Raw genomic sequence first — 13033 nt, 5'->3', positions numbered from 1 at the left:
TACTTTCAAAGTAAAAGTTGGGACATTTAAAGCGTGCTGGTTTCAGCAGCAGGACAAAGCTTTTACTTTGAAGGTGAACAGTCTCTGTTCAGTCTCTGTAGTGTTTGCAGATGAGTTGGTGTCTTTCATGCAAACAGCAGGTGACCACGACCATCAGCTACTGACCGAAGAAATTAAACGAGGTTTCTGGTGCAGCACGCTCTGATTTCACAGCTGCTTGGGGAATATGTATTTTCAGCAGGTGAAGCTGCTTTAGGGCCTACAGCTGACACCTGCTCTGACATCTCTGATTAGCTGCGTGGGCAAACATGAGACATCTTCAGTGCAGTAAACGGAGTCCTGGATGATTTAGAAACATGTGACCTGTTCTTAACCTGCCGCCTGTTTGTACCCGGCTGATTCAGACCGACTTTTTTTTACAGTGTATCTGTCTGTCCCTGCTGTACAAGCAGAGCAGGCTGTCGGTGTGTCTTTGTGTCAGTGTTGTTGCAGAGTGCAGTGACCTGCAGTTACACTCTCTCTGTTCCCGTTAGGGTAAATATCCCTCTATTAGCAACAAGTGGTCTGAAAGCTCCGATTCTCTCTGAGCTGCTGGAAGCTTTTACAGAGTTAGACAAGAGAGGAAAAGCAGCAGCTCTGCCAGATTAACCCTCACTGCAAATCACTCGCATCTATTTGATCCACTTTGAGAACAACAGCACATTCACATTTTTACATTCTGCTTTAGGTTTTTGAAAAGTATTTCTCCAGTTTTAAGCAACATGTGTCAAATCGATCTTTGTCAAAACATGAAAGACAACCAAACTCATTGGTTTTTGAACATTTTGACACCGTTTTGTCCACCACCACAAGTTCAAGGCACACTTGCCTGAGGGCTGACAGCCTGACTATTCTTCAAACCTCGGATTCAGGGTTATGTGGTTTCCATCCAGTTTGAAAGCCATCATGTTCAGTTTTTGGAGACAGAAATGACCATATTTGGATGAGAAGGTGAAGTGGTACCTACGTCAGACTAAACATAAAACTTCTTGGATGGTGTGTGAGTTAACAATAAGAATTAAATGCAACCATATTAGTTTTCAGACTGTTGCATTAAAAATGTTCAGCAACGCATGAAGCTCGAGTGAGAGCCCATCAGTTATAATATCCACACTCCTTATAATTATAACTCTAAACCTTAATAACATTTAAAAGACTGAATTTGTGTACACCCCCACCCCACAGACGTCATAAAGACCAAACAGTTTTCTGTATCAGGCTGTAAACTTTTTCATTTCTGCTGGAAAGTCTTTGAAGACTGACTCACTGTCTGCACCCCTAGTGGACATGAGAGGAAGTGCAGGTTTTGGTAGCTCGGTGTTGGCGTCATTTTGCAGCTTGTTTGGAAAAATACTGATGAGATTAAGCTGCGGTAACTTTTCTGTAGTAATTCTTTCTAGTCCACTTGAATCAGAGCACAATGATGTCATCTCTTTATAGATGAGTCAGCACAGTCACAGAAAATTGGCAGAACATAAACACAAAGCCTCACAGTCACCGGCAAAGTGGAGAGCAAAGTCCAGAGTCCAGAGTCCCACAGCTCTGGAAAACCTCCTGTGTTGTACCAGTGCCAAAGACTTCACGCCCCAAGGACCTCAACAGCTACAGGCCGGTGGCTCTGACATCCCACCTGATGAAGACCCTGGAGCGGTTGGTCCTGGCTCAGCTTCGGCGCCTAACAAGCTCATCACTGGACCCACTTCAGTTTGCCTACCAGCCTGGCATTGGAGCGGATGATGCCGTCATTCACCTCCTACATCGTTCCCTCGCTCACCTGGAGACCGCTGGAAGCACTGTGAGAATCATGTTCTTTGATTTCTCCAGTGCCTTCAACACTATTCTTCCCTCGGTTCTGAAGGACAAGCTGGAGAACTCTGGAGTGGACCATCACCTCACTACCTCGATCCTGGACTACCTCACCGATCGACCACAGTATGTGAGGACTCAGGGCTGTGTGTCGGACAGGGTCGTCTGCAGTACGGGGGCCCCACAGGGAACGGTTCTGGCTCCGTTCCTCTTCACCATCTACACTGCAGACTTCTCCCACAATTCCACCCAGTGCTTCCTGCAGAAGTTCTCTGATGACTCTGCAATAGTCGGCCTCATCACTGATGGGGACGACAAGGAGTACAGAGGACTGACTCAAGACTTTGTGGACTGGTGCCAGCTGAACTACCTCCAGATCAACGCCAGTAAAACCAAGGAGCTGGTGGTAGACTTCCGCAGGCACAAGCATTCTCCACTGCAACCACTGAACATCCAAGGTATGGACATTGAGGCTGTGGACAGCTACAGGTACCTTGGTGTTCATCTGAACAACAGACTGGACTGGACTCATAACTCAGACGCCCTCTACAGGAAAGCGCAGAGCAGGCTGTACCTGCTGCGGAGACTCAGGTCGTTTGGGGTGGAGGGCCCACTCCTGAAGACCTTCTATGACTCTGTGGTGGCTTCTGCTATCTTTTATGGTGTGGTCTGCTGGGGCGGCAGCATCTCTGCTGGGGACAGGAAGAGACTGAACAGGGTGATCCGAAGGGCCAGCTCTGTTCTAGGATGCCCTCTGGACCCAGTGGAGGTGGTGAGTGACAGGAGAACGGCGGCTAAGCTGTCATCCCTGTTGGACAACATCTCCCACCCCATGCAGCAGACTGTGACAGCACTGAGCAGCTCCTTCAGTGGGAGACTGCGGCACCCACGGTGTGGGACGGAGAGATTTCGCAGGTCTTTCCTCCCCACTGCTGTCAGACTCCACAACAAAGACTTTAACTGAACAAACACACACATCCACACATGTGCAATAACACTAAGTGCAATAATCTTTTCTGGCATCGTTGTATTTTTACTCAGTTGTATATAGCATTCGTATTCTATTTTTATCTTATTGTATATTTTTATTCTATTTTATTCTACTGTATATAGTATATTATTTTATTCTATTCTGTACAGCTGTGTACTGTATTTATTCTTATTGTATTCTAATTTTTGCGTCATAACTTTTGCACTGTCCACTTCCTGCTGTGACAAAACAAATTTCCCACGTGTGGGACTAATAAAGGTTATCTTATCTTATCTTATCTACAATGTGCTTTTTTAGCTCAATTTTTGCGACGTTGTAACAATATCTGCTGTCCCATCATTAAGAATAAAAGGACGACGTCTCCTTCACATCTTTCATCACATCATGACACTCGATGTGGAGGACAGGCGATCAGGACACCAGCTCACTTTTTGAAGGAACGACTTGATTTTGACTTGATTTTCTTTTTATAAACTTATTGGTTTATTGTGAGTTGACTGATGGTTGAATGTCAAGAAGAAACGTTGTTGCTCTGTTAACACCTAATGGGAACAAAGAAGCTGATGCTAACAACCCAAGTTTGACAGAATGGCAGGATCCAGAGTTATTAGCTGCTACAGCTGCTTTACTGGGATTTACTGCGACCGGATCAGCATTTTTCTATAGGAAAGGGCAACATGAGCTCTCTTTCTGTCGAGCTAGCCGGGTCACTAGCGTAAACTGATGAGCATTGTTATGTTTCGGTTTCCAGTTAAAGGAATCTAAACAAAGATGCTGACATGATGAAAACCTGCCTAGTTTTAAAGAGAAATGAAACAAGCTAAAAATTAAAGTGAAGAACCACTCTACATAATCAAATGTGTGAGGAGCTGCCTTAAAACGGTACTTTCAAACCACTTTTAAACACATACTTGATTCACTGACTCACATGTACATTTTTTTTATGAATCATATATGCGTCTTTGCTAACATTAAGCATGCAAACACACTGAGATGGCATGATCAGGATGAGATGATCGAAGGCAACCCTAAGGTGAGTATCTTGTACGAGGGTACTTTGACTTGAGTTGGGGATCGAACCACAAACCGTCTCATTCGTAGCTTCTGCCAAACAAATATATGATGATGATAAAACTCACTGATTAAATCCACCTTTATTCCCAAAGCTTATTTCACTTGTAAGGTTGTTTTCATTTAGGATTTACTGTGAAAAATGTTGAAAAAGAGAAGAGAGTGAGACTGAAAGGAGCGGGAAAAGGAAAAGTTGCTGACCCGCTGCTGAACCTCAGAGCAATAATGAGTAATGACCCTGCAGAACGAGTGTGTGTGTGAGAGTGTTGAACGGCTTATCAGTGCAGTCATGCTTGTTTTAGATCTTATCGCTGTTTTCAGGGTTCATGTGTTTAGCAGTTAATCGTCTTTATGGGTCGTGGTGCAGCTGAGCTCTAAAAACAATCGCTGACTGCTGGGATATTTTTAGATCATTTGGCAGTTTCGATTTCCGTCTTCAAGCTAGAAAATTGATTCTAGTTGTTCAGGAGACAAGTTTGCTCAACCTTTTATAATTGACACACATTAGCGAACGCAGTCATCTCATAGATTAAGTAGCCTTTGGCTCAGTAGCACGCCCACAGGAGAAGCCAGAAGTTCAAGGCACACCTGCACAAAATGCCAGTCCTTCTTTGGACTGAACTGTTGGACTAAGGCACTTTTGACGGGCCATTTGCCACATCTGGACCTAACATGATATCTGCAAGTGTGCCACTGCTCCACTGCCATTTACCTTGCCTCAGTCACCTTATCAAGCACTTTGGGACAGTCTAGCACATGGTTTTGCTGCCTCTGGTTCAAATCCAGCACTCGTTAGAGGAAAGCCACGTTCTCAGACAGCATGTTTGGTTCCCATGTGCCTCTTTACCTCACTTGGCACGGAGCTGAGAGCATGTCTACTCTTCAAACCTCAGACTCAGGGGGAACGGTGCAGTTTTGGTTCGTGCGCTCCACGAGCCGGCCGAGGGTGCATGGATGTTTATCCATAAGTCTGCTTGTGTTTTGTGGACCTGGAGGTGGTATTCGACTCCTCTGAGTGGTTTGCTCCACAATGATGAGTAGTTCTCCTTATTAAACTTCTGTCTATAAATCAGGTCCTTTTCTGTCATCCCTCACTCAAACCCTACCATCATACTAAATCTCCCTCTGACGGGTGTTTTAAAGAATATTGGGTGAGTTAATGAGTGCATTTTTGTTGCATACTTTTGCAGAATATTGTAATAATAATGTTTGTTTTTTATAACATCTGATGACACACTTATACGCAGTTTGGAAAACACTGCTTTAGGTGTGTGTGTGTGTGTGTGTGTGTGTGTGTGTGTGTGTGTGTGTGTGAGTGAGTCATAAATCCTGCTGTTTGACAGCAAACACACTGCAGGGTCACCAGGAAAACACACAAACACACAGGTGGTCTGTAGCTGCTGAGAAGCTTGTGGAGGACACGCGTGTACTTGTATTCCTAGCATCGTGGGGACACACGTCTCGCTAAACACTCACATTGTGGGGACACGGTTTATGGATGCAGTCTGCTAACCACATATATATTTTATACTACAAAGCAGGTTTAACATAACCAGGCTATGCTTGTGTCTGGCTCACCTAAACCTACAACCCCACTCAGAGATAAGGAACAGTGTTTATCAACTGTATTTCTTATCGAAAGCTTTCTGCTGCAGGCTCTGTGCACGGTCATATTAAAATGGGTTTTTGACACATTATTCCACAATTTAGCACCACGATTTCAATCAAAGGAATTAAAAAACAGGTGATACAGACCATTAAAAATATAAAAACATGAAACATTGGTGCAGTGAATAAGACAAAAAAGTAATTCTTAATACAAGATCTTGTGAATTTTGATCATCACATTCGCTGTCTGCGCTGCTGTTTATTGCAAACCAGGCAGCTGATCTATAAAAAGCTTCTCAGTGAGGTCGCACAGACCTTCAGCTTGATTAAGACATGCAAATCATTAGCTTGTAGGGGCTATCCCATCTTTAAGGGAGGACGTATGAACCCTGCTTCCGTGTCCAAAATGCTCTGTGTTTATTAGGCTGTTGTGTTTTAAACATGTTTTTAACCTGCTAACTTCTAACTCCGTTAAACTTCATAAATCCTGTTTTCATGGATGCCTGGATGTTAAACTTAATTGTTACACCTGGTAAAGCAGCAACACTGATCATTTTATTACAGATGAAAGAAGTTTGTAACTCAGTGATGCTGCAGTGTTCGTTTGACTTTGGGACCTGAAACGGAGTTTGGACCCGCAAACAGCGAATAACGTCAGACTTAAAGACCGGATTGTTGCTTTAAATACTCTTTCCTAACTTTAATTTAGCTAGAAGTAATTTAGAAGTTGCCAAAATACCTAGAGTGGTGGATTAGTGTCCACAGCAACACATTTCAGCAGCTGTTTTTGTCTTTTTTCAAAGAGAGGAAGTCAATCTGGGTGAAAGGTCAAATCATCAGAAGCACCGGGGAGGCTAAATAAATGAAAACAGTATTGGAGGTGCTAAACAGATGATTATTTTCACAGTGTTCCAGGAGGCTGTGTGTAGTTTACACAGACTTTGAATCCAGTTTCTCTTCTGCTTCTTTTTAATTAGCCATACACGCTCACATGCGAGCCGCGCCCTGCTAGCTGCAGCGCTTTGTTTATGTTAGCGAGGAGCTCATCTTCAGACGAGTTCGCCGCACGGTCTGCGGGTTCAAGCAAGTTCAACTACAATCCAGCATCTACGCTTCAGACATGCACTCACACATACAGGCCTGTGATTAAAGAGCACGCACAAGCTGACCTGTGAGACGAAACGGAGCCTTTTCTTTAACGTCGACCGAACCAGCAGAAAATTGCTTTTTGTGGATCGATATCTCACAGATTATAACTCCACACGCACGCACAGGCAACATGCCTCTCCGCCCCTCAACAGTGGAACCAAAACGAAGCGATTAGAGTTTCAACTCTTCACCTCACCGTCGAACCGCCGCTAGATCTGCCACCGGGCGTAATTACAGGTGGGGAGGAGACGCCCGATCAGCCTGCTTGCGTCAGAGACGACTCTGCCTTCACCTCACGGCAATGTGCGTGCCAACACACACACATGCGCACGTTCAACAAGAAGAGGTGTATAGTGGCAACCACAAAGAATTAAATATGTACAAACAACACAGGAGGAGGAGGAGGAGCAGAAAGTTCAGGTATGTGCAGGTACACGGTCTGACACACTTAAACGCGACCTCAGAAAAAGGCTCTTTGAAGCTCACTCAAAAATGTGAGCGGCATTTTGAGGAACTGATGAACGGGACAAAACGTCTTCGCCCGCAGGCAAAAGAAATTCTCACACACATTCACTGATTTATGTGGATCTGACAGCTCCAGAGAAGCAGGTCAGCAGAAGGTGGGACTGGCTGATTCTCCAACAGATCATGCACCTTTGTTTCATAAATTCCTGTTTTTAAATTCTTCCAAAATAACAAAATCATGCTATCAACAGAACGCGACGGCACTGCTCTGACTTTAAGTCCTAAACATCTGTGTATTGTGTTTGAGAGATATGAGTGTTTACAATTTTGGCTCCTATTAGGTAAATTTGGACTTTGAGCACCCCTTATATAACAGTTCCATAGAGGAGACTGTGGTAGGTTATATATGGGATGAGATGAGCCTCCTAGGTCACTTGTTTCAAAAGGTAGGTTCCACCCAGTGACCTTTGACCTGATTTACTTGCTATGTGATTTACAGCATTCAGCAGGAACAGAAATACAAAAATTATCCTCCGAGAGTGGATTTCACCTGAACAGGTGAAATTTCGGTTCCTATTCAGAATATCAGGTAAAGTACTCATGAAGTTTTATCAGAAAAGTCGTTGGACCTCCATGGGGCCAAATCAGCTTCATATCATTCAAATCCTCAGATAAATTATTTCCTTGGGAACAAAACATATCGTGATTCTAATTGATCGGGTTAATTGATCCCGATTATGGGCGTCTCATTGAAGGCCTGGTTTCCAGATTTGGGTTGTTTCTGGTCGAACTGAAGGATTTCTTGTATCTCCAGTGAAAGTCACAGTGTTGGGCAGACGTATCTGTACATATGTGAAAAAAGTGGCTGAGCTTTCTGCCGTCTGTCTTTGTGGTGCATTCAGGGTCATGCATTCAGGGTTGTTCCCTGAATGCACCACAGGTATGTGCAGGTACACATACTAACTGTGAATGTCCCAAACATGAATGATTGTGAACTCTCAAAATAAACTTCTTTGTGTTTTTATTTGAGTCACAAAAGCGGGCAGGTGGTGCCCTCTTGTGGTCACATTTGTGCTTTACACAAGTAAAATTGAATTGAATCGTCTGCAGTGGAAACAGCAGATGGCATTAATTATATCTTTTCTGAGTTAATTTCACTGAGAATAATCAGACCCCAGAATATGACTTTAGCACCACAGTCATGGAGCCTGAGTTGAAAGTTAAGTAATTCTAGACCCTAAAAATCTAATTGAAGCTATTTGTTTGAAGTTTATCGTGTTTAACCAAAAGTTTCTACGTGCTTTAAAGAAATGAATCCCCAACATCTTATATTAATTTGTCTTTAGGAAGGTGACACACACTGTTGGTGTAAGTCGTCTTTCATTTTTTTTGGCTGAAGCAGGAACACCTTCACTGTGGGGAAAAAGAAAGAATATTTTATTGTTATTGTACTTATAAGTTATTTTATTTGACTTTGTTTTGTGTTTTTCATTGACTTTACCCAGCATTTCATTATTTGAGACACTGCTTGTGTACTTACAGGCTTAAATGTTCCTGTCAAAGAGGCCACGCCCCCAATGATGCAAACTTAAAGACTCAATACATTTGAGACAAATTAGTTCCAAAAACATTGAGGATTTTAGGACTTGTGTATAGAGTATACGCCATTTTAACTTCCCAGGACTGCAGATGGAGAAAAGATGCCTGCTCGCTCACAAGATCTATGTTTCTGTGCACGGTCCCCGAGAAATAAAAAGAATACATAAAGAAATTTTGATCTGCTGACAGCTGTAGTTCTCTATTTTTTCCAATTCAATTTAATTTACAAGCTCTAAATCACAACAGTTGGCTCAAGGTGCTTTAAAAGCTTCTTCTAAATCCATCACAGGTGAGACAGACGGGCAGCTGTGCGCGTTCCTGAGCGGAAGGATCTGCGCAAGCTAATAATCCCCCGCCCATTTCCGGCTTCGCTTGAGCCGGGCGTCCATTTTTTCGCGCTCGGATTTTAGGAGGTAAAATAAGACACCACGAGTCTGTGTAGCACTGCCAGGTTTATTTTGAAAGGCACCACAGTTTCTAATAAATAATCAAACTGTGAAGAAGTTAATATGAAAGATGGAAGATGTTATATTTCCACTGTAGTGTCAGTACACTATTAGAGCTTATGCCGAGTCAGACTGCACACACAATAGTTTGTTTACAAGTTGACTTCTTCTTTTATTGGGATCACACAGAAGTAACACACACACATAACTGGGCGTGGTGCCCCCTACTGGCGATAGCTTGCATAGCACACAATTCTTGGTTCATACATAACAGAAGAGTCAGAAGAAAAAAGAAAAGTCACCTGTGCAGTGCTTAAAAAATACTTTTAAAAAGTGTAAAAAGGACAGCACAGAGTGTAGAGTCGTGTCTCATTAAGTCAGCACTGAAGCATTACACGAGTACATGATGCATGTTTAAACTATGCACATCAACATATTTGTGGACCTATTCTGCCTTTTTTGAGATTATATACACACATAGACAGTGTGTATTTTGGACAGGAGTCAAGTCTGTTTGTTTCAGACAGAGGATGAAGTGAAGGGCTGCTATGAAATACAGGATTATTATCAGGGGTGCACATAAGTGGTCCGCAGGTGCGCATTCGCTGTCAAAATAAAAGACGCGCACCAGATAAGAAGTTGCAACGTGTGTTTGCGTACATAAGATTTTCTGATTATTATTAACCTGTGAATCATGCAAAGCCACCCTAAAAGATTCAGAAAATAAGAATGAGCAGGACAGATTTCCACCTTAAGAACTTTTACAGATACATCACTTGTAACTGTACTTCAAAGCTATGGCACTGATGGCTTTTTTACTTCAGTGTAAAGATATCATTACTTCTTCGTATTCTGCCAATCTGTGAATTAAAACAGGGAGGATTTCAGGGTTGTTTTCCTGCTCGATGAGTTGAGGACACGCCCATGATCTTAGCCCATAAGAAGCACCTTAACACATCGAGGAACGTTTCTGTTAAAGTTCGAACATTGACTCTCCCATAGCTTTCCTGACAGTACAAAGGGTGTGGGCTCTTATGTTAATAAAGGCAGACCCTCAAATAAAAAACATTTTCTTTTGTTTTAGGAAGAATGACTACTGCAGCAGTAGCAATCTATAATACCCACAGGCAGGCTGTTTTCATTGTTCAGGGGCTGTTGGGAACATTGCTACAAAAATAACATCAATCCCAGTCTTGACTGATTCTTTGAATCTGTAGAAAAAAGCCGCTGCTGATTCTGGTTCTGGTTCTGGCGTTTTCTCCTGGTAGAATCGATTTTTGAAGGGTAAGCTCTCTTTCTGGCTCACTGAGTTTTCCATCCTGCAGGTGAAGGTTTTCACGCTGTCCATTTCCAGACTGCTGAGATCCCTTTTGTCTTGTCCCCTTTCCCACTCTCCATCGTCCTTCTTCCAGGAGTAGGTGACAGGCCCGGCATTTGTAATGTCTCCATAACATTTCAGTCCACATAGCGATGGTCGATCACACGCCAGCGGCTGCAGAGTCACCTCAGGTCGGGGCACATCCTCGATCGCCACAGTCTTATGAACCCGACCCTGGAACTGGTTGTTGATCTCCACTGAATACCATCCACTGTCCGCCGCAGTCATGTCCCTGATCTCCAACACTCCTGTGCCAGTGTTCAGAGTGGTTCGGCCTCTAAACTTGCTGAAATATGTCAGAGGAATCTGGTCTTTCACCCACTCAGCCAGCAGGTTCTTGCCGTATTTCCACACGATGCTGGTGATCTGTTCATAGACCGGCTCAGGGCTGAGCTGAAGTGTGCCACCAACCCTGAAGTACTTCTCCACAGTCTCGGCCTGACAGAAGCTAACGTTAGCCACCAGCAGCACCAGCAGCGCTCCGAGAACCACAGACCGACCCATGTCCACTGATCAATACAGGAGTGACAGAGTATCGATGATCACATCAATAAAAACTCACTCGTCGAAATCTTTTCAGGCAGGTCAGTAAAAACCGACGAACATGAGGCGGTTTGAGTCGCTGATAAAGAAACAGACCTCCGCCTTTTTCTTTTGCTGTGGAGCAAAATGTCTCAGAAAAAAACCTTCAGCGTGGCTTCTCTGCTGTTCGCTTTCAAAATGAAAGAACAAAAAATATTTCAACCAATTTCTACAGTCATTGATTAAAAGCCATATATTCTAATCAATTCAGTGTTAAATGAAACATTTGTTAATTTTGTAATATTTGTGAACCAGATGATTTATTTCTTAATAAATTAATAACAATTGTTTCTTTTCTTTCTCTCCCCCCCCCCCCCCCTTTTTTTTTTAGCAATATCAAAGTTAATTTGGAGATCTTTGAGGTGAAAGTCAGTAACAAAAACTCGCCTCGGTTGTATAAAGTTGGATCCAACTGTTGTCCATGGGATTTATGGCTTCCCTTTCTAATCCTTAAAGGCTCGCAGGTGAAAGTGATCAACACAGGTGAATACAACACTCAAACTAACGCCTCAGCACCACGAGGAGAAGAAAGCAACCTGAATGCGAAGAAGAAAGAAGAAGAAAGAGGCAAACAGCTTATTTTTACAGCTATACAACACTGCTGTTAGTGTGGTTTTTCTGGTTTTCTATTCAGACATGAAAGAACAAAGCCTCCTTGCCTGCGTCCTGTCGTGTGTTCCTGTAAATGTGTGTGAATGTGTGGATGACTGAATGTGTAAAGCGCTTTGGGGTCCTTAGGGACTAGTAAAGCGCTATACAAATACAGGCCACAGGCCATTTACAAAATGTGTGACGTTGTCCCTGATGCAGTGGGATTATAAATTATTACAATTAATTTAAACACATTCAGAATGGATAAGTGGCATAATGACTTCATGCACTTCATGTTACTTGTTACCAATGAAACAGGCAGCTGATAGACAGATGATGCTGTCAGACCTTCGAAAATCCTCGTGAATGCTGAACTGTTGAACCAACACATATGATACAGTATACTGTATCATTTATGCTGTTTGCCTGTTATGATCGCTGGTTTAGGTTCCAGGGTTTTTGATTTGTCTTAGAGGTTTTGAATTTATTTTATTTGGACTCCTTTTCCTTTGAAAGGGTAAATGGCCTGATTCCTATATAGCACTTTCCTCCTCTCCCAGAGAACTTAAAACACTTTACACAATGTGCCTCATTCACAGCCTCTTTCTATGCTCAAGTGCTTTTCATCTAACATTCACACACATTCAGACTGTGATGGGGTGCTGCTTGGGGTTAGTACCTCTTTGGCATACAGACTGGAGCAGCCAGGTATTGAACCACCAACCCTTTGTTTAGTAGATGACATGCTCTTCCTCCTCAGCTTCACCTGTAGTGCGGTGTAGCTGTGACTCATGCAAAATTGCTGTAGAAGAATCAGAGTGTAGAGGATGGGACTGAGGACGCAACCCTGTAGGACGCCAGTGTTTGTAATAATGCTGGCTGAAGTCCTGTTGCTTATCCTGACGGACCGACAAACTCCTCATACCCTCATGTATGAGTCTTTGTTTTCCAGATGGGAGAGGGAATAGTGAAGGGCAGCAGTGACCATGGGGCCAAATCAGCTTCATATCATTCAAATCCTCAGATAAATTATTTCCTTGGGAACAAAACATATCATGATTCTAATTGATCGGGTTAATTGATCCCGATTATGGGCGTCTCGTTGAAGGCCTGGTTTCCAGATTTGGGTTGTTTCTGGTCGAACTGAAGGATTTCTTGTATCTCCAGTGAAAGTCACAGTGTTGGGCAGACGTATCTGTACATATGTGAAAAAAGTGGCTGAGCTTTCTGCCGTCTGTCTTTGTGGTGCATTCAGGGTCATGCATTCAGGGTTGTTCCCTGAATGCACCACAGGTATGTGCAGGTACA

General features: G+C 43.2%; 1 protein-coding gene across 1 annotated transcript; it reads right to left on the bottom strand.

Moving 5' to 3' along the window:
• Positions 1–9321: 9321 nt before the first annotated feature.
• On the bottom strand, positions 9322–11230 carry LOC309720693 (CD48 antigen-like). The gene has a single exon (XM_082557830.1). It carries the CDS (start codon positions 11054–11056, stop codon positions 10313–10315), a length of 744 nt encoding a protein of 247 aa, XP_082413956.1. The 5' UTR covers positions 11057–11230; the 3' UTR covers positions 9322–10312.
• Between the last annotated feature and the right edge of the window lie 1803 nt (positions 11231–13033).

This window comes from Aulonocara stuartgranti (genome assembly GCF_965226115.1).
Source record: "Aulonocara stuartgranti genome assembly, chromosome: 13".
Lineage (NCBI taxonomy): Eukaryota > Metazoa > Chordata > Actinopteri > Cichliformes > Cichlidae > Aulonocara > Aulonocara stuartgranti.
The sequence above is the reverse complement of the archived record's forward strand: the minus strand, read 5'-3'. Positions and strand labels throughout refer to the sequence as shown.